At 45.9% G+C, this 20,877-nt stretch overlaps 6 protein-coding genes and 1 long non-coding RNA gene across 9 annotated transcripts; 2 read left to right on the top strand and 5 right to left on the bottom strand.

The window, feature by feature from the left end:
• Positions 1 to 602: 602 nt before the first annotated feature.
• Positions 603 to 10,762, bottom strand: LOC6504964 (DENN domain-containing protein Crag). Of its 2 annotated transcripts, XM_001965689.4 has the most exons (14): positions 10,103 to 10,761; positions 8,622 to 8,944; positions 7,733 to 8,279; positions 7,518 to 7,668; positions 7,185 to 7,453; positions 6,907 to 7,120; positions 6,527 to 6,847; positions 5,031 to 6,463; positions 4,667 to 4,972; positions 4,244 to 4,324; positions 3,016 to 3,424; positions 2,504 to 2,950; positions 2,263 to 2,447; positions 603 to 2,208 (listed from the first exon to the last, which is right to left on the bottom strand). In XM_001965689.4, exons 2-14 carry the CDS (start codon positions 8,920 to 8,922, stop codon positions 1,890 to 1,892), a joined length of 4,983 nt encoding a protein of 1,660 aa, XP_001965725.1. In that variant the 5' UTR covers positions 8,923 to 8,944; positions 10,103 to 10,761; the 3' UTR covers positions 603 to 1,889. The 2 variants fall into 2 exon arrangements, with proteins under 2 accessions (XP_001965725.1, XP_014760227.1); XM_014904741.3 differs by lacking the exon at positions 4,244 to 4,324 and having other exon boundaries at positions 10,103 to 10,762.
• A 589-nt stretch (positions 10,763 to 11,351) lies between these two features.
• LOC6505306 (INO80 complex subunit C) lies at positions 11,352 to 12,103 on the top strand. Its single transcript, XM_001965690.4, has 2 exons — positions 11,352 to 11,531; positions 11,591 to 12,103. The coding sequence occupies exons 1-2, from the start codon at positions 11,399 to 11,401 to the stop codon at positions 11,788 to 11,790; spliced, it is 333 nt and encodes a 110-aa protein (XP_001965726.1). The 5' UTR covers positions 11,352 to 11,398; the 3' UTR covers positions 11,791 to 12,103.
• Positions 12,104 to 12,377: 274 nt separating this feature from the next.
• LOC6504963 (kelch domain-containing protein 3) lies at positions 12,378 to 14,348 on the bottom strand. Its single transcript, XM_001965691.4, has 2 exons — positions 14,101 to 14,348; positions 12,378 to 14,025 (listed from the first exon to the last, which is right to left on the bottom strand). The coding sequence occupies exon 2, from the start codon at positions 14,003 to 14,005 to the stop codon at positions 12,764 to 12,766; it is 1,242 nt and encodes a 413-aa protein (XP_001965727.1). The 5' UTR covers positions 14,006 to 14,025; positions 14,101 to 14,348; the 3' UTR covers positions 12,378 to 12,763.
• Positions 14,349 to 14,756: 408 nt separating this feature from the next.
• Positions 14,757 to 15,954, bottom strand: LOC116655044. Its single transcript, XR_004310190.2, has 7 exons — positions 15,886 to 15,954; positions 15,684 to 15,715; positions 15,521 to 15,628; positions 15,339 to 15,470; positions 15,202 to 15,283; positions 14,995 to 15,144; positions 14,757 to 14,931 (listed from the first exon to the last, which is right to left on the bottom strand). It is a non-coding gene; the product is annotated as an uncharacterized LOC116655044 (long non-coding RNA).
• Positions 15,955 to 16,359: 405 nt separating this feature from the next.
• Positions 16,360 to 18,610, top strand: LOC6505307 (nuclear envelope integral membrane protein 1). Of its 2 annotated transcripts, XM_014904858.3 has the most exons (3): positions 16,360 to 16,456; positions 16,510 to 17,255; positions 17,321 to 18,610. In XM_014904858.3, the coding sequence occupies exons 2-3, from the start codon at positions 16,521 to 16,523 to the stop codon at positions 17,978 to 17,980; spliced, it is 1,395 nt and encodes a 464-aa protein (XP_014760344.1). In that variant the 5' UTR covers positions 16,360 to 16,456; positions 16,510 to 16,520; the 3' UTR covers positions 17,981 to 18,610. The 2 variants fall into 2 exon arrangements, with proteins under 2 accessions (XP_014760344.1, XP_001965728.2); XM_001965692.4 differs by having other exon boundaries at positions 16,368 to 17,255.
• A 155-nt stretch (positions 18,611 to 18,765) lies between these two features.
• On the bottom strand, positions 18,766 to 20,343 carry LOC6504962. The gene is made up of 2 exons (XM_001965693.4): positions 20,015 to 20,343; positions 18,766 to 19,955 (listed from the first exon to the last, which is right to left on the bottom strand). The coding sequence occupies exons 1-2, from the start codon at positions 20,102 to 20,104 to the stop codon at positions 18,864 to 18,866; spliced, it is 1,182 nt and encodes a 393-aa protein (XP_001965729.1). The 5' UTR covers positions 20,105 to 20,343; the 3' UTR covers positions 18,766 to 18,863.
• On the bottom strand, positions 20,174 to 20,630 carry LOC6504961. Its single transcript, XM_001965694.4, has 2 exons — positions 20,543 to 20,630; positions 20,174 to 20,479 (listed from the first exon to the last, which is right to left on the bottom strand). The coding sequence occupies exons 1-2, from the start codon at positions 20,588 to 20,590 to the stop codon at positions 20,174 to 20,176; spliced, it is 354 nt and encodes a 117-aa protein (XP_001965730.1). The 5' UTR covers positions 20,591 to 20,630.
• Between the last annotated feature and the right edge of the window lie 247 nt (positions 20,631 to 20,877).

Raw genomic sequence — 20,877 nt, 5'->3', positions numbered from 1 at the left:
ACCATGTTTTTTTTTTAGAAAATCTAAGCATTTTCACCAAAAAATTTATATTTTTTCTTGTTCAATACATAATCATTATATTCCGATTTTTAGTTTTTGTTAAAAAAAAAATTTTTTTGTTTTTATTTTTTTTTTTTACCAAAAATAATAAACTTTTTTTATTAAAAAAAAACTCATAAAATAATGGTTTTTTAAATATTTTTTAAAACTTATAATGATTACAGTCTCTGCTTTAAATAATAATAATAATGTATGTACTTCTTTAATTGGTTCGAGAAAATTTAAGAATCTTATATCATGTTTCATGTTTTAATTTTAGAAATAATTTTATTAATTACATTATTAGTTATTAATTTCAAATGTAATGATGCGTTTGCCTAATTTGCTCTAAAATTTGAACAAAATATACTACAAAATACATTAATTTTAACCCTTGAAATGGTACGACCTGAAATTAAAAAAAAAATTTAAAAACAATAGATGTATCTGCCGATCCGTATGGAAATTTATGAAATTTATCCACGAATTAAGGACTTCCCAAAAATCCGTGAAGCCAAAAGTAAAAGTCCCTTGAATAGTTTTAAAACTTGTTTATTTTTTTGTATCAATTTTTTTTATTTGTTTATGCTTTATTAGGTAATTAAATTAGTTATTAAATATACATTTAGTTAAGATGCCCGACAAAAAAATTACTGTGGCTGCATTATATAAGTGAGAGTGTATCGGTATTGTTATCCTGGATCTATGTGGGTGTTGAAGTGTTACTTGAAGTATTATTCCGCTTGGGTGTTGTCTTAAAAACGTGGACGTGAGAGTGTCTGTAAGTTTAGATCTGCAATATGTTACTCCCAAGCTACACCTATTTATGGCTATCCTCTATAAATTATTGCTATTGTAATCGTTGTTTAATTGTTGTCTGCCATCGTCAGTATTGAATCCTTTCGCCTTCCGATCACCGATCACCGCCTGATTCTGATTCTGATCGCTTCCCTCCCCCGGAAAAAGTTCGCTAAGCTAACTAAAGGACCCGGAGAGCATTGTAAGAGAATCTCAGGGCGAAACCCAAACACCAATAAACAAAAATCAGGGGAGTTATTTTTGAAATAACCATCGAAAGTAGTGGGGAGGAGTGGCTCACAATGCGACCGGCATTCAAGATCGCACTCACACGCTATACACCTATGTCTGTACACAAATATGTATTGTTATATTATATATAATAAGGCAAATATGACGAGGGTCGAGTTTGAAAAACGTTTCAATCAAAACTTACTTTTTTACACGGTACTTTTCGTTATTCGTTATTATTAGGGAGAGTGTACAACTGCAGTGTGTTTCACAAACGATAACTACAAATAATCGTAGAATAAAACCAAACATATAGATACAAAGCCAATGGGTAAGTTACAATTTTAGGATTAAGTACCTCGGAGTGGGCGTGAAACGCACTGCCAGAACTTCGTAATGTATTGTCACAGAAACCAGTCATTAAAGGCGAACAAAATCGTTAAGTACTTAAGTTTAAGATTAGGTCATTTACAAAATCATGTGTCAAGTGCTTGTGTATGCAATGAAGCCAGGATAGGTCGATAACAACAATAGAAATATTAAATCCGTCAAATTCTTCGTTTATCTACGTAAAAAAAACACAATTTTCAAATTTCCTAAGATTGTTTCCTACATGTCTTGGATCCTAAGCTGTTTAATCATTCCTTTGATCGACCGAACCTAGTGTGTTTTATGATAAGCGTTTTGCTGTTAAAAAAAAATATTTTTCTTTTTGGTCGTCTTGTCTTTTAAGCTTCCGCTCCGCCGTTCAATTCCGCCTTCGCCGAGTCCTCGCCCCGATCTATGGCCGAGTCTCCGCCTGGACCGCCGCCCGCTGTGCGTCAGGGCAGCAACAGGGGACGGAAGTAGGCCCGACAGAAGATGGTCGAGGCCGAGGGCGGCAGATCCTGGTTGCGGTAATACATATTGCACTCCCGCTCCGTCAGCTTGTCGAAGACGGCCGCATACTCCCGATGGAATGTGGCCAGGTCGACGTTGGCCCTGCCCATGGCGGTCAGAGCCAGGAAGAGGATGTCCCGGTAGAAGGAGTGCGATCTCTCCACCCCGTTGCTCTTCAGTTTGTGCCGCTCGTTGGCCAGGCGCTTCAGGGGAGTCCCCAGGTCGTTGCACCTGATGGCCGAAATGATTTGCTGAATGACACTGAAAAAAAGAGGCTATCAACTCGAATCATAATCGAAACAAGGCAATAATCACTTCTTGCTGAGCTGCGCCTGGTCGGTGAGCAGGGCCTTGATGAGCGGGCTCGTCGGCTGGGTCTCCCTGTACAGGATGTACATGGGCGGACCACTGGCCTCGCTGTGCAGGCTCAGGTTGTCCCACAGGCACTGGATGTGCACCGTCTTCACCTTGCTGAGCGGATCCATGGGCTCCTTGTCGCTCTAAAAGTGAAACATCATTAGAGGATGATACTCCCTAGAGTTCGCCAATAACCCACCGGCACTGGCAGACAGAGCTCCGGCAGGTGCGTCTTGCTCTCGATGCGCTCCATGAGCCACAGCAGGTTCCAGTAGATGATCGGATGCTCCTCGACGAACTCCGGCTTGATCAGCGCCGCATCGCCCTCCTGGGTGAGTATGTTCTCCAGCTCCTTGCGCAGCACCAGCGGATTCAGATACGGCACCGTCACACTAGACCTTTTTGCCGGCTGCTCCTTGGCACCCTTGTCGCCCTGTTCGTCCTCTGGCTCGGCCTTACGCTCGATCTGGACGCTGAGGAAGGGCACGGTGAGCTTGTTGCACGCGTGGCAGGTGGTGTTCAAATTCGAGTCCTCTGCCGTCCAGCCGCTCATGATCTCCTCGTCGTAGACCAAGACGGAGCAGTTGTGGCACTGCGAACAGGTCGTCAGTTGGATGAGCACGTCGCAGTCGCGATCAGTGTTGCTCTGAAAATAAATTTCAAGTTAAGGCGACCGGGACAATATAGAGACAACGGAGATCATCCACTTACCTCTCCAATGGGACTGTAGAGGTTGTCGGGCAGCGCGGGAAAGGCGTGCAAGTAAAGGGCTCCGCTGGAGGTGTTCTCGCCCAGCGGCACCAGATTGTTGTAGCTGGATTTGCGCGACTCGCTGAGCCTGCCCCACGGATCCAGGTCGCTGGAGACGCGTCTCAGCTTGCCCTCCTCGTGGACGGCCGCATCGTGCTCCTCCTGCTCGGCCTGCTGGTGATGGTGGAGGGAGTGGTGGTGGGTGTGCTGATTCGGGTGGTGGCCGTTGTTGGTCTTGGTCGGCGTCGAATTGGCCGAGATGACGCCCTTGATCTCGTCGAACTTCTTGGTCAGCGAGTTGGCTGCGTACTTGATGCTGCTCAGGCTGCCTTGGATCAGCTCGTTTGATTTCTTGCCCGTCAGGCTGGGACTGTTTTTGGTTGTCGTACAAACATCAGGGATTAGTTACGATCGACAATATAGATTCTAAGTGGTATTACATACATAAATGGGGAACATTTAAATGGTAAAAAAAAAAAAAAAAAATAACTATGAAGTGGAACCAACAGCAGTTGGGAACTTGAATCAAGGACATGAGTTTCAGGTTCTTCTGCCGTTGGTGCTCTTTAAAATGGTGATGCGGTGCTTTGTGGATGGCTGTCATTAGTTCGCTTCTTTCTCTGTTCTGTGACACTAATGTCCATATATTTTCGTGTTAGTGTTCAGTACTTATGAGTGGCTTTTGTCAAACCTTGAATTGCCCGCCACCAACGGAGTTTTAGGGGACTTTAAACCATAACCATAACCATAACCAAAACCAAAGGCGAAACTCTGCTCAGTAAGACAGCATTTCGAGTTGTGGAACTTATGTGGAACACAATGAAATCAAAAGTTAGGATACAGTATTGTCTTGTCTTTGTGTGTGTTTGCTGCCGCTCTTCACATTTCATGTGGATCGCATGTGGAACTTGTTCAGAATTTTAAAAAAACTTTTCGAAAATATTTTTCAAAAACGTTATGCAAGAAAAAATAAATGTCAAAAATAAATTATGAATGGGAATAGTTACAATAGTAAGAATGGAATATTAAAACCAAAAACTTTAAAAAAATTTCAAAACCAAAACCCCGAACTAGTGTGGATTCTATTGAATCCTGCGAAGAGCAGCATGCACGCACCAGCTTATGCAAATATTGTGTTTGTGTTCTTGTTTCTAGGGTTAAAAGATCTCTAGAGAAGGCCTCCACTTACCTTATGCTCGATATATTTTCTATAATATTGGCGGGCAATTTCAAGTCTTTCTTAAGGGACAATCGTGCGGGTGAATAACGTCTAAGATATAATTATACATTTATATATAAACATGTAATAAATCATAAAACAAATGTGGCAAAAACGATATGGGAAGGAGATCGGAGGTGGACGCCATCGGGGCTATCCTTGTTGATCGCATTGCTCCGAATGCCTACGGACGTGCATCAACAAGAACAGTCCCGGATGTAGGCCAGGAACTCGAAATAGAACCAAAGAATCAAAAAAGGATGAAGAATCTGCTTGCTGCTGTGCATGGAGGTGGAATGCTTATGGATCGAGTGTGAGATGAATCGAAAGGAGGGGAAGAAGTGGAGCAGAAGAAGAGCAAGAGGAGGATGGGGTTTGGAAGGCCGAAGTTACCCGAACGTGAACTTCAGCGAGGAGCCGATATTGGCCAGGCTGTGAGTCACTCCGCTGCTAGCCACCGGCATCGTCTCCGACCGGTGCATACTCTTCCCGATCTGCGTCGACTCGTCGAAGGTGGCGCTCCGCTGGCCCCGGAACAGGATCGGCTTGTCGCTGTAGATGCTGCTGTCCATTTGGGCGTGCGACGACGTCTCCACCGCCGGCTGGGTCTGCTGCGTGGGCGTGCCACTCGAGCCAGACTCCTCCTCGTTGAGGGCGCCCAGGGGATCGTTTTGGGTGACGGGCGTGCGCGGCGAGATTCTAGGGAAAGGGATATGAATCACAAATAAGTCATACACATAAAGGGACTAGTACTCACTTGGTTGGACTCTGCACACGCTGGCGTGCCCGCTGAGCGGCCACATGTTCATCCACCTCGTCCTCCTCCCCGTCGTCCTCGTCCTCCTCATCCGCCTCGTAGTCGCCGGCGCCTGCATACTGGCGTCCGTCGGAGCCCAGCTGCTTCTGCGGAGTGCTCGGCGAGGCGGGAGTGTACTCGTCCTCATCCTCATCATCGTCCTCCCCGCCGCCTATGCTCATGATCTGCTTGCGCGGCTGCTGCTGCTGCAGAGCCTTGGTGAGGATATCCGTGTCCCCACCGTAGGTGGGAGTGTTTGGGGCGCTCGGCTCGCCGGCGATCAGTAGTCCGGCGCTGTTCACCACATCCTCCGTGGGCAGCGAGTCATTGTTGCCTCCCGTCACCGTCTGGCGGACAATGCTGCCCAGCTTGTTGCGCAATCGATCGAACGCCGCGAAATCCAGGAGGCCATGACCCCCACCGCCCCCCTCGCCGGACGAGGAGGCCAAGCTGCTCCGCGACTGCCCGTCCACTGTCTCCAGAGTGCTAAGATTCTGGTCCTGGGAGGCGCTCAGCGATTTGTTCACCTTGGCAGCCGCCCGACGCTTGCCGGCTCGCCGGAACTGGGCCGCGCCCATCACCACGTTCTTGATGCGGTTCCAGCGGATCTGGCTCAGCGTGGTGCTGTCACTCGGCCACTGCGACTCCAGCACACAGCGGTTGTAGAAGCCGTAAGTCAGGGCATTGGCCTGCACCCCGGAACGCTTCATCAGATAGTGGAGGCGCACGGCCAGCACCGGCAGATTGTGGATGCCGCAGAGCTGCATCATGATACGGTAGCAGAACTCGTCGCAGGTGATCTTGAGGCGACTGGCTCGCACCAGCACGTCGTAGGCGGCGCGCAGGATGTCTGGCTCCTTGCCCGAATGCCGCGTATCCAACACCATCGAGGGCAGAATGAGGAAGTACAGCGAGTAGCAGGTGGCCAGCAGGTACTTGGACCAGGCCTCCGGGTGCTGTTGACACCGCGAGGCCATCTTCTGGGAGAGCTTGATCTCGTGCTTGGTGCGCCTGGCTATCGGCGACCCCGGCGACAGCGAGGCGTTCAGCTGCATCTGCAGGAACTTCGAGAGCGCCGTCTTCTTATTCGTGCTCTGCAACAGCTCCGGCTGCAGAGTAAAGTTCTCGTAGCTGAAGCCTCCGCCGGCCGACTGGGAGCCCGCCGGTGTGACGCTGTCCGGCGGAAAGATGTACTTCGTTCGCTCGCTGTTCTGGCCCGTGTCCCAGTCCACCAAGTGCAGCTGGGCGGGCGTCTCGTCGTAGTTGCCCACCTTCTCGGCGCACTCGTCGAAGAAGCTCAGTCCGTGGTCGCCGTCGGAGACGAAGGAGCGCTCCTCAATGAAGCGAATGAACATCTGGGTCTTCATCAGCAGCTCAAAGAACTTGATGTGTGACTAGAAGGGAAAAAGGCCTCACTAGTTATGCTATTTAGGGTTGGAGGAGAGAGCCGAGCTCACCTTATCGCGGGAACGCAAAAAGGCCTTCAGCTGGAACAGGGCGCTTGGATCAGTGGCGCCCACTGAGGGCGCCTTGGAAATGGGCACCAGGAAGTCCCGGTAGCCGCGCAATATGCTCGCCATGAAGAGCAGAAAGGCCTCCTGGATGCGCTGCTCCAGGACCAGTTCTCGCTTTCGCTTCCGTATGTCCCGATCCAGGCTATTGGTGGAGTCATAGCTAATGGGCTTGGCGTTCTCCAGCTCCGTAAGCGTTTGCTTTAGCAGGCGGGCGGCTCTCTTGGGCAGCAGCTTGGGCGATAAGTGGCGCTGCGATTCGCACAACTGAAAACAAAGAAACCCCTTTGCAAATAAATCCTTAAGAAAGACACCTCAGAACTCACGCTTATATTATTCGTGTCCAGGTCGATGCAGGTGACGTCTGTGGGCGGTTCGTAGAGGTCGAAGAAACGCGAGTCCACGCCAATCAAGTAGGGCAGCGGAGCATGAAGGACCTCCGCCAAGCCCAGGGGACAAAGTGGTATGTAAGGACACTGCCACTTGAACGGAAACAGCAGGGAGACAATGGCCTCGGCCACGGCCGTCAAGGTGGCGGGTCTGCAAGGAGGCAATTAAAAGCACATTAAATTATTAAGAGGGCCGGCAGTGAGGGACAACCCACCTCAGTGAGTGGATGAGTATCTTCTGTTCGGTGAGGGCCAGCAGGAGGACGTGCAGGCAGTTGTCGGTGCCCAGGTTCTGGAGCAGAATGTGAAAGCCGGCACCACTCCTCGGCAGCGGCGAGTCCTCCGGCTGGGTGAGCAGGATGCGGTCGTTCGACTCGCTGGACAGCTGCAGGTGAATGCTCGGAGCCGGAAACGGCACTTCGTCCAGTAGCTGCGTAATGTAGCGCTCCACGGGAATGGGGATATTCCCACACAAGACCATGCGCTGCAAGGATTAAGGTTAATTTTTAGGATATTCTCGGGGTATTCGAGGGCAAGAAGCAACCCACGTGGAGGTATTTGAGCCACTTGTCGAAGGTGTCGCCGAAGGGGTGGTGGGACAGCAGGCAGATGGCCTTGATCATGTGCAGGGAGTGCTGCTGGGCGAACTCCTCGTCCCAGCCCAGCAGCTCCTTTTGCTCGGCTGACAACTGCGATTCACTGGAAAGACGGGATAGCCTTAATAAAGATTTATTCTCAAAAGTATCCAGATTCCAGGACTCACTCGTAATCCTCGTAGAACGTCAGCGCCGAGCCGTAGACCTTGTAGGTGCCATCGTTGACCGTGAGCACAAACGTACTGAAGACCGGACTGATCGGCTTGCGTTTCTCCGTGCCGTGGACGTGGGGCCACGCCTCTAGAGAGGCGCCCATCGGCAGGCAGAAGAGCGGCACGCTGGGGCAGAGGTTAAGCGGGAAATCGTTGTGGTCGACGGTGGGGTAGCGCAGTAGGATCTCCGGCTTGTAGCTGATGTGCTTCGGCCGGTACATGGACTTCTTGTAGCACAAGTAGACGTCGCTGCCCACGTAGCCCTTGTTCAGTGTCTTGTAGATCAGGCAGAAGGCGTGCGGCTCCCGCTCCCCCTTGCTCTGGACGATGACGCACAGCTCGGTGACCACCAGCTCGTTGCAGGGCATGTCCGCCCGGGCCCTTCGGTACGTGAGGAAGGTCTTGGCCGACGAGTTGTTCACGTTGGCCACCCGGCCGCCAGGGGTTTCGGCCACAATCTCCGCGTCGGACATGATCCGCTCATGGCCGTCGTAGAGAACGCCTAGAAGGGAGAGTTTCTGAGTTAAAAATATCTATTGACCTTGCTAGAGACAGTCCTTCGGATCTATCAACGACGTTGATGGGATCTAAGCGATTCATATTAATTATAGCTTCTCAAATTTATCAAGTTACGTGTCGAGATTTCAATCGTTATCTCCCAAGCCCGTGGAGCTTTCATTTGATGGATGGGATCTTAGACATTAAACAAACTTTCCCAACAAATCAGAGAGGAAGTTGGATACAGTTTTTTTGAAATTGGAACACGATGGTACTAATTTAAAACCTAATACTTATAAGACTTAATACTATAAGCCGCAAGAGGCCCCTTCACACTGACACCCACCTATATCCACCAGCGGCGGCCGGTCCTTGCCACGGCGGAAATAAATATAGCACTCCGTGGTCCTCACGGATCCGTGATTGAGGTTGGCCGGCAGGCCGGTGGGCGTGTGTGCGAGGAGCTCATAGCCCTCGGGAATCTCCTCGCCGAGGAGCGGGAAGAACACCCCGATGTCCGTGATGGGCTCGATGGTGTTGGCCGCCCGCAGACGTCCCGAGTCGTTGAAGCTGTTCTCCTGCAGCAGCTGCGGTTGCTCCGGCATGCCGGCGACCACAAAGTAGTCGGCGATGCGCTTCTCCTCCATGGCGGCGCTGGTTGCTCCTCAACTGAAAAAGGGAAAAGACACCAATAAGCTCGAGTCTTGAGTGGTTAATGCCCGGGAATGTGGCAGAAAACTTGGATAGCAGATAAGATAACAGCCGCAAGCGCGGTCACAGTGAAGCCCGTTGGGGTTGCTCCCAATCCAATTTTAATTAACTTCCTCCAGTTATCTCGAGTCCGGGGCAAAGTCAATGCAACTCGAAGTGGGTACTCGCTAAACGGGCTTCTTTCTATTTTTGCTTTAAGTTTCTTTGACTTTTCAATCATAATTTAAATTCCCGATTTCTCCGATAGGGTCTAAGGCCACACTAGGCCGTTAAAATAGTGTGACCACACCTTGAGTAAAAATATTTCTGGGAATACCCTTTCTTGACTCGTAATATTCGGGATGGTAAGGAATGAAATGTCGAACGTTCATGATTATTTGCGGTTGGGAAGTGATTACTGTGGCAGTTTATGAAATATGAGCGGAAGGGACGGTTTGTTTGTTTAAAATTCCCAGCCCCCCAGTCCACTGGGGGGAAAATAAAGGAAAATGTACTACTTCAGCACTTATGGATATTCTAAAGCTCCTTACATAGGGTCGACTGCATTTCAAAAGGGATTATTTTTCGAAACAAAGTGGTTTTCAAAAGAGAAGAGAGACTTGAAACTGAAATAAATCAAATATTTGGACTGTATTTAAGGGAGGTTCTAGTTTATTTTAGATTTTTTCGTTCTCTCCTAGACAACCTTGTTTAGATAAATGCACTAGATCCCTGTAGCTGGTGTCGCTGGTGGTCCCCTTTAGCTGGCGCCCACTGTATTATCTGAACGGAAGCTCCCGCATGGCGCAAATTCTTTGTTTACATTGCCCAGCGATGGAATCCGAATTTGGTGCGACTGTGATTGGACTTTGTGGCTGGCTTTTGTGTATTATGTATTTTTGTGTTATGCTTTATTAGCAGCAACAAAACAACAATAACAATAACAACAACAGCAGCAACAACAACAACAACAACAATACTGGAAAACAAGTTCCGCACGATGATTCAACTTCATCCGCTTCCGCTCCCCAACAACAATTGGTGTATCTTTTGATTTTGTGTTGTTTTTGTTTACAGGAATTTCCGTTTCGTCAAGGGGTTGGTGGCCATAGGTGGCCGTTCCTACATATGTCTTACAGCACTCTTGATGATCCTTCGGCCGGACGGAGGGTGGGTGGAAGGAGGAGGAGGTAAGGTGGTTGGACCTTCGCTTCGTCGCTTTTTTTTTTTTTGTTGTTCGCCTTGGATTGCAATTGTCACTTTTCCTTCGCCACTCTTCTTCTTCGCTTTACACTACGTTAATTTCCACACACCGACACACACACACATCCCAGGTCGGGCTACTTGAGAGTTTTCATTTACATCATTTTTGTTGCGATTGCATTGTAGTTTTGTTTTTTACCAACTTCTCTTATTCCGCGACGCCTTTCGATGGGCTCGCTGCGCTGCTTTTGTGCTTCCAGCAAACTAATCTAGATACAAAAGTATGGCCAAAAAGCGTAAAATAAGAATGTTAACTGGCCAGAGCGTGTATGTGTGCGTGTGTGTGTGTGTCAGAGTTGCCAAAATTTCTGCACGTTGTTTTGTTCAAATGCGATCCGCGATTCATCAAACTTCTAGCTCTAAGCACTGCATGCACGCAACGCGACCAATTGATTTCAAAGTCGGTTGACTGCACTGATTGCAGCTATTAACGGTTATTGGCGGACAGGTTGCAGGTCACTCGCCATGCAAAGTTCAACACACAAACACACATTCACAAGTGGGTGGCAACTCCGTTCCAGGCCTCTCAGCTGATGGCCGATGTATCGATGCTCAATGCCAACTATCGCGTAAAGCTTTTTCTTAACGGATTCGAATTAATTTTTTAAGTTGCGACAAGAAAATTGTATTCGGAAAAAACGTTTTTGTGTGATGCAGATATTATAAAAGAAGAAAACGAGAATCTATTAGTTTTAGCATTTAGTTTTTGCTTAAGGTTTCAGGATTCTGGTAAAATATTGGATTGGTATTTTAAATCCATTAATGACTTCACAATAGTAAGATAACTATTGGTAACTATAACTAGAATTGTGCATAGTTTTGATCCCAATTGCAAAGATTAAAGTTTTAATTACATTAAAATTAAAAAAAAAAGCATATCTAAGATAAATTATAGTAAAATTATCTCAAAACTTCAACAAATTTATAGATAATAAATTAAATAATATTTATTATAAATAATAAATATAAATAATAAATATAATAAATAATAAATTTATAAATATATAGAAATAAAAATATTCCAAATATAACAAATAATTAATTCGAATACGAGGCGGTAATAATATTGGATTTGATGCCTAATCGATATTAATTGCTAATCGATTAATTAATTTTTCGTAGCATCTTCAAGGTTGCTTTGCCATCCCTATTGCCAGAGGTAAACAAAAAATGGAAGCGCAAGGGAAAACGAAACGCTCATTTAAAAAGCCATTTGCCTTTGCCAAAAACTGTGTGTATCGCCCTCTTAGGCAGATCAGCAACTTGGAACGGAACTTGAAGTTGCCCGCCGACAGGCCCACGTGTAAGCATACAAAATCGAATAATCAAATTCAAGGTAGAACATGTTTAATGGTCTTGCAGACTTCACGCTTAATGCACCGCCCTCGCTCGTGCCGGCCAAGAAATACTCAGACATCAGCGGCCTGCCTGCCCCATACGCTGATCCACATACCAAGCTGAGATTTGCCAACGCCGACGAGTATGCATCCATGCAGCACATGCCCTCAGACATCATCAACGGCTACCTTACAGTTCGCGGTTACACGAGCGCCGTGGGATAATCAGTTTTGGAATATGTATTACGTATACTAGATAGTCACACTCACCAACTCGCGCCTCTCGAGGTTCTACTGGAGGTTTCCCAGTCCAAAACATCATCCCATTCGTAGACTAATTACGGACCAGCTGACCTTACTTTTACTCGGATTGCGTGCGAGTTTGTTGTTTTCAATAGCTTGTAAACGGCTTCCTGGCTAGAACAGTGCGTTTTGCAAATGTTAATGCTGAGGAGTATTGCCCCATTCGGACAATTACTGATCGTAGCTATACTTGAGCTCTAGGCTTCGACGTAATAAACAATAATTATAAAATCCATTCTGAACTCTAATATTTAAGCTAACTCAAATTTTTGGAAAAAAAACACATTTTAAACATCAATAGGTAATAGAGGGGTTTTCTCCAAAGAGTCTTTTACAAAATTATGAATTTTTATTACATAAAGAAGGATTTTGCTTAAAATAAAATTTCAACAATATTTTTTACAAACTTAACAGGCCGGAATATAAACACAAGTCTTCGGAAAAACAAATAAACTTAAAATTTTGAGCCCAAGCGGATTCTTAAAACATTAATTTATAAAAATATTAAGTAGTATTCTCGTCTTGAATATAGTTAATGGAGATTTTATTTAAGGACATTTATAAATGTTTTACAAGCTATATTTCTAGCATTATCCGTAGGTATCATTCGAAGTATCAGTTAATATGCGGTTTTGTGTAACTGCCAACAGAAGTATCAAAGCAAGTTTCTAAAACTTTTAATAATTACTGGGGCATCGCTCCCCCTTCTCGACTATCCATCTCCTTCGTCTGTGTGCTTTAAATTTAATTCGAGCTTGCTCCTCCAATCGTTAAACATGCTTTCTAAGAGGCAGCCGGACTAGTGGTCTAAAAGTTCCTCTTGTGTTTTTTGTTCTTTTCTGGTTTTGTGTGGCAGTTGGCGCAGGATTGTTGTGAGTTCCTCTGCCTCGCGATGCTAGCCAGCCTGGTTGATTGGCCGGCTAATACTGTTCGGCTGCGTGAGCATCTGCAGGTCGGAACGAAAGCTCCTCGGAAGCCCCGATATATCCAGCTGATACTTCAGCACCACCATGGTGGCCAATGTTTTCAGTGTGGGCTCAAAGTCGAGCACATGCAGATCGCTGTAATCAATCAAAACTACGCTGGATGCAGCTGCTCCACCCGCGGCTGCCGCTGCCGCCGCCGCCGCCACTGCAGCTGCAGCGTCCTGGGTGGGCGTGGATGTTGTAGAGGCATTAGCTGCTGGGGTTGCTCCTGTCCTGGGACTGGTACCACCAAATAGAAACATTTTTGTGCCCATTACAATGGCGCACTGGCGTCGTCGCGCAGTTGGCGCCTTTCCATTGCCTCGAACCAGGTTCCACAGCTTGGTGCGCGGATCAAAGGTGTACAGATCGTTGAAGTGCTTATCCAGCAGGCCGTTGTATCCACCAAAGACGTATATAAGCTTATTGTAGACGAACATGCTGTGACTCCGTCTGCCCACGGGCACCTTTCCCGCTGTAAACGGGCGATGCCAGACCTTTGTCTTCATGTCGAGGTAGACGATTTCGTGGCAGTAGGTCTCCTCCTGGCTGTGGTAGGGGCTGTGCTTGTCCCCGCGACCGCCGAAGATGTACATACGCTCCTGCTCGTAGGCCACAGCGGCATGGAAGTCTCTGTAACTGGGAGGCACTCCGAAGGTTTGAACATAACGCCACTCCATGGTGTCCAGGTTGAGCGAGTGCACGTCACTGCTGAACTCGTTGATCTCATCAACGAATCCGCCGAATATAAACATGCAGTTGTCGATGACACAGGCCGAGTGGCCGTCGCGTGCTCCTGGCAGGCAACCTGTGACTGGGGGTCTGGACCACTGGGCCGTCTTGGGATCGAAGCAATAGAGGGCATTGCACAGATTCTCATCGTTGCGTCCGCCCCAGATGTAGATCTTTTCCTTGTAGGCCACCACCGTGTGTCCGTAGCGCTGGAAGGGCACCAGAGGATACTTCAAAGGTTGCCCCTCTTCGTCGCACTGCTGCGGCACCAACGACCACCGCATCGTGTGCGCATTCAGGACGTGGACATCGATGGGCTCATTGTAGCGATAGTCGTACCCCGTGCAGTATCCACCGAAACTGTAGATGAAATCGCCCACGCCCACTGCCGCATGATTGACCCGCTGGGGGCCGCCGTCGAGGTGCACTGTCCACAGCATTGATTTCGGCCAGATTTCGACTGCAAGCAAAACAAGATAACCAAAAACCAATAAATCACCCAAAAAACACATTAAGCACACAAAAAAAAACTCACACAAAGAAAAAAACGGCTACTGCTTCAGTTGCTCTTGTTTTTTTCCTGCTATCGCTCTGCTGCTGCTGCTGCTTTCGGAGAGGTGCGATCGCCCGAAGGCCACGGCTCAGGTGAGTTGCAGGTGCAAAGGCGGCAGCCGTTAAAGCTAATTGCCAATCGCCAATTGCCTATTGCCTATTGTATTTGCTTTAGCTTCTGCCCAACTGATGTTGTGCTAGCGACGGTCGGTCGCCGATAACCTGACGTCTGTCAGCTGGAAATCCGATATTTCACGCACTTCCCGCTACATTTTGAAATTATGCGATTATTATTATTTTATCAAAAACACGTCGACACGTTTTTAAATAGACTAGTTAAATATTTGCACGTCTGTTTCTTGTTACTACTAAACTAAGTACGTTCTAAGCACAAAAATAAATACATTTGGTTGCTTTTTATTTATGTAAAATTATTTCATTTATTTGAGAATTTACAATTTTAATATATAAAAATCCTATAACACTTAAAAATTTTTCAAAATTAAAGGGATTTTGTTTCAGATTTCAAGATTGATTGTATTTACTGATTGATTAGATTGTATTTATTTATTTTAATATTTTTTGATTTTTTTTAAAGTTAGAATTGAACCCCTTTTATTGTATTTACTTTTTTAAAGACGTTCTCTTTATTTCCTTAATTTAAAAAAAGAGGTTTATTGTATTTTTTCAAATTAAAATGTCCATATCGAAATCTTTGAATATTTATAAATTATTAATTATAAAAAAAGGCAGTTAATACACAATTATAACAGAGCCCAAGAACCCGTCAAGGAGCCATTTATGAAATTCCAAACTGGAAGTAGAAAGTATGTTATAAATTTGTATATTTTAGTTATAAAATAATTTATGTACTTACAAATAGAAGAAAGGCGAGAGCTGTAACATGGGGAAACATGAAGAAGCCATAGCACCGCAAGCTGACACCCGAAAAGTGGAGAAGTGGACTAAGAACAGCAGGAAGAGAAGCGCAGGAACATTTGAGCTTGAGGAAAACCTTAACCATTATCTTTGATTTAAGGGAAAAGAGATTTAATATTTTTAGATACGAAAATCGAATACTTACAACATAAGAAAAAATAAGAGAACGAGAACGAAACCGAAGGTCTTTGAATTTGGAGGACTACAAAGAACCCATTGTATGTAAGCTAAAGGAAAGGAGGGATGCTTTAGTTTTAAGAGAACCCAAATTTAAATACTTACAAAAATAAAATAAAAATAAGAAACAGCAAGGCTATCTCCGATTCTTGAAAACAGCAACGGAATTAAAAAGGAACTTGTTCTATAATAGAACTCAAAATTGTATCAGAACTCAAAAGTATCAGATCTCATAAGCTGTAATAAACAAGGGTATTAAATGATTAATAAATAAAACAAATATTTACGGTAGAAGAAAAAATTAAGATATTGGAAGTTTCTTAGGTGATGACACCGCAGGAAAAAGAAAACTAGATCGATGAATTTTCTCTTTATATAAGTATTATAGAAGATATCTATAAAAAAATTCATAATTAAAAGACATGTGTTGAGCAAAATATAAAAACTTACTTAAATAAATATAAAACCATCACAAAAATTCGCTGCAAAATATACCAGATTATAAGATTACAACAAAGATTTTTTTAGAAAAATACTACAATTTTTAAACTTACTCTATCAAATTTAAAATAAGAACTTTCAGTTTCCAAAAAGTAAATATATAAATTTCAATTAATATTATTATTTTTTTTGAATATTTTTTTTTATTTACCTGAACACCAGATTAAATATTTTTAATTAGACTTACACACGACTGAGGCCAGAACGAAACTGAAATCCAATGTCTCCGGAGCCTCAATTTATAGTCCTGAGAAGCTGTCGCAGCCTACTTAGCTATGATTTTGTTTCATCTCTTAAAAGATAGCAATGTTGTTGTAAAATGAGGGATAAGGTTTAGAAACATCAATGTTTGCAGAATTCGATGTTTTTTTTAAGTAGCTACTTCATATACCTATAAAAATTAATTTAAAAAAAGTTTAATGTATTTTTAATTTTTAAAAGAATCAAGTTTGATTTACTATCGATGAAACTCATAAGTTTCTAGTGTGGTTTTTAGACTGCATTAAAACGAAATACATTTTATATGTTTTATAATAGTAAAAAATAAGAAAATATGTATCGTCGTTTTTAAACATTTACCGTTAAACAAAATGCAATTTGCGAAGAAATATACCTTCCAAGTGTAATCGATAACAAAAACTATCGGTAGCGTTGTGATCACTAACCAAACTGTCCTGCAAGCCGGCGTCTTTTTTTTATGTTCCAAACAAACCGCTGCCAAGGTGAGTGAATCGGCAACTTGAGAAAACTGTTCTTCAGCTGACTGGTTTGGTAGACTGAGTGTCCATGATGCGCCCAGAACTATTGTTTTTCGCCGTGGGACTGGCATATTGCTATGGAAGTGCGATCATGGTTTCGCAAACGACGGATACAGTTTACCTAGCGCCGGGAACATCAATTGATATTGCGGAAAATGTATATGGGTCCAAGACCCTGCGGACCTACTGCTATCCTGGCGAAAAGAACTCGGTACTGGGCCTGTTCGAAACGGTCGAGTTTGTCCTGAACATTGCCAACGAGGAGTACACAGAATATGGCGGAAAGTCTCCGGAGGAAGTCCTCGAGCACTACAACGAGCAGAAGTCCCTGTTTAGCCTGACCCTGTTCTCTCAGAAGCGAAAGAAGATTCCACTGTCGCCTTTCGAGCAGCAGTGCATCGGAGTGGCCTCCAGGCAGCCGTATAACGTCACCCTATATTACCGTCAAGTGGACTTGATGCGCTTGCTGCAGTTGAGCGCGGGTATTTTGATCTTCTGGAGCAGCCGTCGTTTGGCCAAGAATGCGGTGTTCTATTACCTGGCTGGCGGTTCAATGGGCATCTTTGCCTCCATTCTGATCATCATATTCCTGGCCTCGAAGCTCTTTCCACGGCGCCCGATGATGTACGGCGTTTTGATTGGCGGCTGGACCATCGGCTTTTATGTAATCAAGCAGCTGGTGGACAACATGAGGGTGATACTGCTCACCTACAGGGACTACGTGGTTTGGTACTTGGTCATCACGGGATTGATCTCGTTTCTGGTGAGTACTTGCAGCGTTTCGGGTAGTTGCGGAATAAGGATCCATATTTTAATTACTTTCCACAGATTTGCTATCGTTTTGGACCGCCGAAGAACCCCCGATCCCAGAACATCGTCATGTGGGTGCTTCAGGCTCTTGGCGGAGCTCTGATGTACTTCAGCAGCTGGCACACTAGAGTGACTATTTTCGTTATGGTCGTGACCTTTGTGGCACATTACTTCCCACCGTCGCTAGTCGCCTACTGCAAGAAGGTGTACCGACTTCGCTTCCCGCCCAAGATGAGGTTTCTCACCCAGGAGGAGTACTACCTGCAAACCGCCAACGAGACGGCCAAATCGCTCTCTGAGCTGCGTCAGTTCGTCAACAGTCCGGAGTGCAAGCAGTGGAGCGTCATTGCAAACCTGCGCAACCCCATGCGCTTCGCCTCTTTCGCCAACGGAGCCCCGCATCTGTTTGACGAGGAGATAGACGACTACTCCAGGGCCATCGAGGAGTCCATGGAACAGGTGGCCGAAGAGGAGGCGGAGGAGTACGTCCAGTGCAGTATGTACTACAGGCCTCCGGCGGAGAGGCACTCGTCCGAGAATCGCGAACGCGACCGGGCGAGCGCTCAGATGCCCACCCACAGCCGACACTTCATGGCCCAGGGCAACGATGACAGCAGCTCGGACGAGGAGGAGGACAACAACGAGTACATGGACCAAGACGAAGAGGACTCGGACTAAGCCAAGACGCCATTGGCCAACATCACGCATTGTCGCCCCCAAGAGGTGCGTGGAACTGGTCCAACTTTCGCCTGGGGGCAGAAATGCCAAATACGCAAACGTCATAGACTCGTAGGGTAACAAGGACTGGCAGAACTCACTGCCCACCTGACCAACTGGAAGCTCTTGACTCATTTTCATCCACACCATCTCTTGAAACGGCAGCAGGTCTGTTGGTCACTCTCATATTTATAAATCGAAGGCGGCACAAGTCCTTACTATTCACCCACCACTCTGCAGACCGAATGGTTTCACTCGAAGACTAAAGACTAAAACTAATATAATTTTCGTTCATTTTTCCGTTTCCGTTCCGTTCGTATTGTAAAAATGTATACTTAATTATTGTTTGTAAATCGATTCTCGAAAGTTTCTAAATGAAAAACTATAGCCGTCGGTACTTATCTCGAAAACTCATCTGACTTTTAAGGATTCCTTAACAACGTCTCTCACCAAAAAACAACTGCCTCACCAAACGCATATTCCTGTACTCTGTTCAAGTTCATTTCATTGTAAATGTTCATGTAAACGAAGAAAAAAGATTTTAAAAACCACTAGTAGAAATAAATTAAACTATTTGATATTCGGAAAGTATTTCACTTAGTTTTAATATCTTTAATCGAATAATATCCAAGATACATGGAGCCAAGATGGTTCAAAAAAATCTGTAGATTCGATAACGATGCTTCCCAAGCCACCTAGTATTGTAAGCACGGAGGCTATGCGAATTTGTATATAAATATTTAGGGTTTAAAATGCGAAATAAATATATATTTTGTAACCATTTGATAAAGTATTATGTTTTTAATGCAAATCGTTTTAACAGCCACTCCTATCTCTGTCCCTTTCACATTGATGTGGCACAATCAATCGGCAGCCACTGGCATTGCTCCGACGGTGGTGTGTGCATCTGGCCCGCCAACATCCTAATCAAACGCCGATCGCCGTCCCTTTTGTCGGTGGCGCACATGGTGAGGTCCCGTTGGCGAAAGATCAGAGCATCGCCCACGTAGCTGATGCTCCAGGAACTGGTGGCCGAACTGGGACTGCCGGACCGAAGGGCAGCCACACGGTTGTCCTCGGTGGGATCCACGAAGTAGTACCACTTGAATAGCTCCCCGCGAAGAGTGAAGGCTGGCCTCCCAGTGCTCTGATCATGGACAAAGGCGCGAATCAAACCGGCGGAGTCCGTGTAGTTCTTCTCGTGCCAAGTGAAGACCTGCCTGCCGTTCAGCCCGTAGTTCCACTCGTCGGTTATGGCGGTGTATATGTATTCGCGATCGGAGCGGCTCAGCAGACAGAAGCCCTGCGGATTGAAGAGCAGGCCAAGAACCGGTGGCAACGATCTTGCCATCGCTTCCACCCGCCGCTGAAGGTCCGGCGTCACACTGGCGTACATGTGGTGGGTGCGTATCTTGCTGGCCATGTGGGCCATACTGAACAGGAACTCTGCGTTGCTGTCGTGGAGGGCTTGGTACCTCCAGAACAGCGCCAACTCCGCCTCGATCATCATCTTGAAGCTGACTTCATCGCGGTCCGCATGGATCTGTTCGAACTGGCGCACCAACTGATGTAGGGGCCGGTGGAAGTAGATGTCCTCGACGGTTGCGGTTAGGATATCGCGCACAAAAGGTGGCTCAATACTGGCTGCAATGTATATTCCGTACGACTGAATACTCTCGTCGGCGTTCAGCATGTTCGCCAGCCGCTGCGACATCAGAGTCCTCAGATGGCGCCGCACCTCATGCTGCAATTCGCAGGCCGTTCGCCCAGTGGATCCACTGCTGCACTGCATCTCGTCGCGGATGTAGTTGCCCAGCTGGACGTACAGTCCTTTAACTTTGTCCGTGTCCTCGGTGAAGTCGGACCGGATGGCACCCCAGATGCTCTGGAACACCTGAAGTTTGTCTCCGCGATTGGCGCCGCGCCGGAGGATGCCCTGTGAAAAGAAGTACTGATCTTGTACAGATTTCCCGAGAAAATGTATTGAAAACTCACCTGAACGCCATCAAATTCCGGCTCCAGGGGCAGTTTCTCGCCGAAAGCCAGCGATAAGAAAAGAAGGAGGAACAGCTGCAGGTGCATCATGACCGGAGATTGCAGACCAACTGATAGGCTAGAACAACAATCCTAACACTCTCCCAGCACACCAAGCTATCAGCGCAATTCTGCCGGGGTCACTGGTAAGTCGATCTTGATTTGCTTGGCCTGGTTATCATTATCGCTCGTGTTTTCCACCAGCGATCGTTTATGGCCCAGCATGGCCACCGACTGAATGCGCTGCGTCAGTTGCTCCATCTGACCGAGACCGGGGAATTCATTTCGATTCACACTTCGGACTTTTCCCCTGTGATGACGACGATCGCGGGGATCCCTTTGTGGTTGGGGCACCGCAAATCGCCAGTATATCTCCTCCAGCTCTTCCAGAGTTACATTCTCCTCATTCGGCAAATAGACCTCTCTCTACATAAAGACTTGGCCAGTTATTCTGATCAGGTTGGTTAAGATTAGACCTAGGTTTCCTACTTTTTTGAGGAGCTCCAGAATATCGTCGCGTGTCAGATCTTCTTCCATTTCAAAAAGTAAACAAAGGATGACACTATCGCGTGTTCTAGAGAAAGTACTATCGGAGTTATATGTATGTGAAAGTGTGAAAGTTTCGATTAATCTAATTTGAAGCTTTTTTAAATAATTTTTTCAAAGATTTTATTTATAAATAATCTGAAAATTTTTAGTAAGTATCTGATAAACGTTATTTAACGTAAACATTTTAACATATTTATATAATAAACGTTTATTGTTATTTTATGTGCTAAGAAATATTGGTAATATAAAATAACATTGATCTGAATAAATATTTA

Source organism: Drosophila ananassae, chromosome XR, assembly GCF_017639315.1.
Source record: "Drosophila ananassae strain 14024-0371.13 chromosome XR, ASM1763931v2, whole genome shotgun sequence".
In the NCBI taxonomy this organism is placed as follows: Eukaryota; Metazoa; Arthropoda; class Insecta; order Diptera; family Drosophilidae; genus Drosophila; species Drosophila ananassae.
Note: the sequence above shows the minus strand (reverse complement) of the source record. Positions and strands in the feature narration are given on the sequence as shown.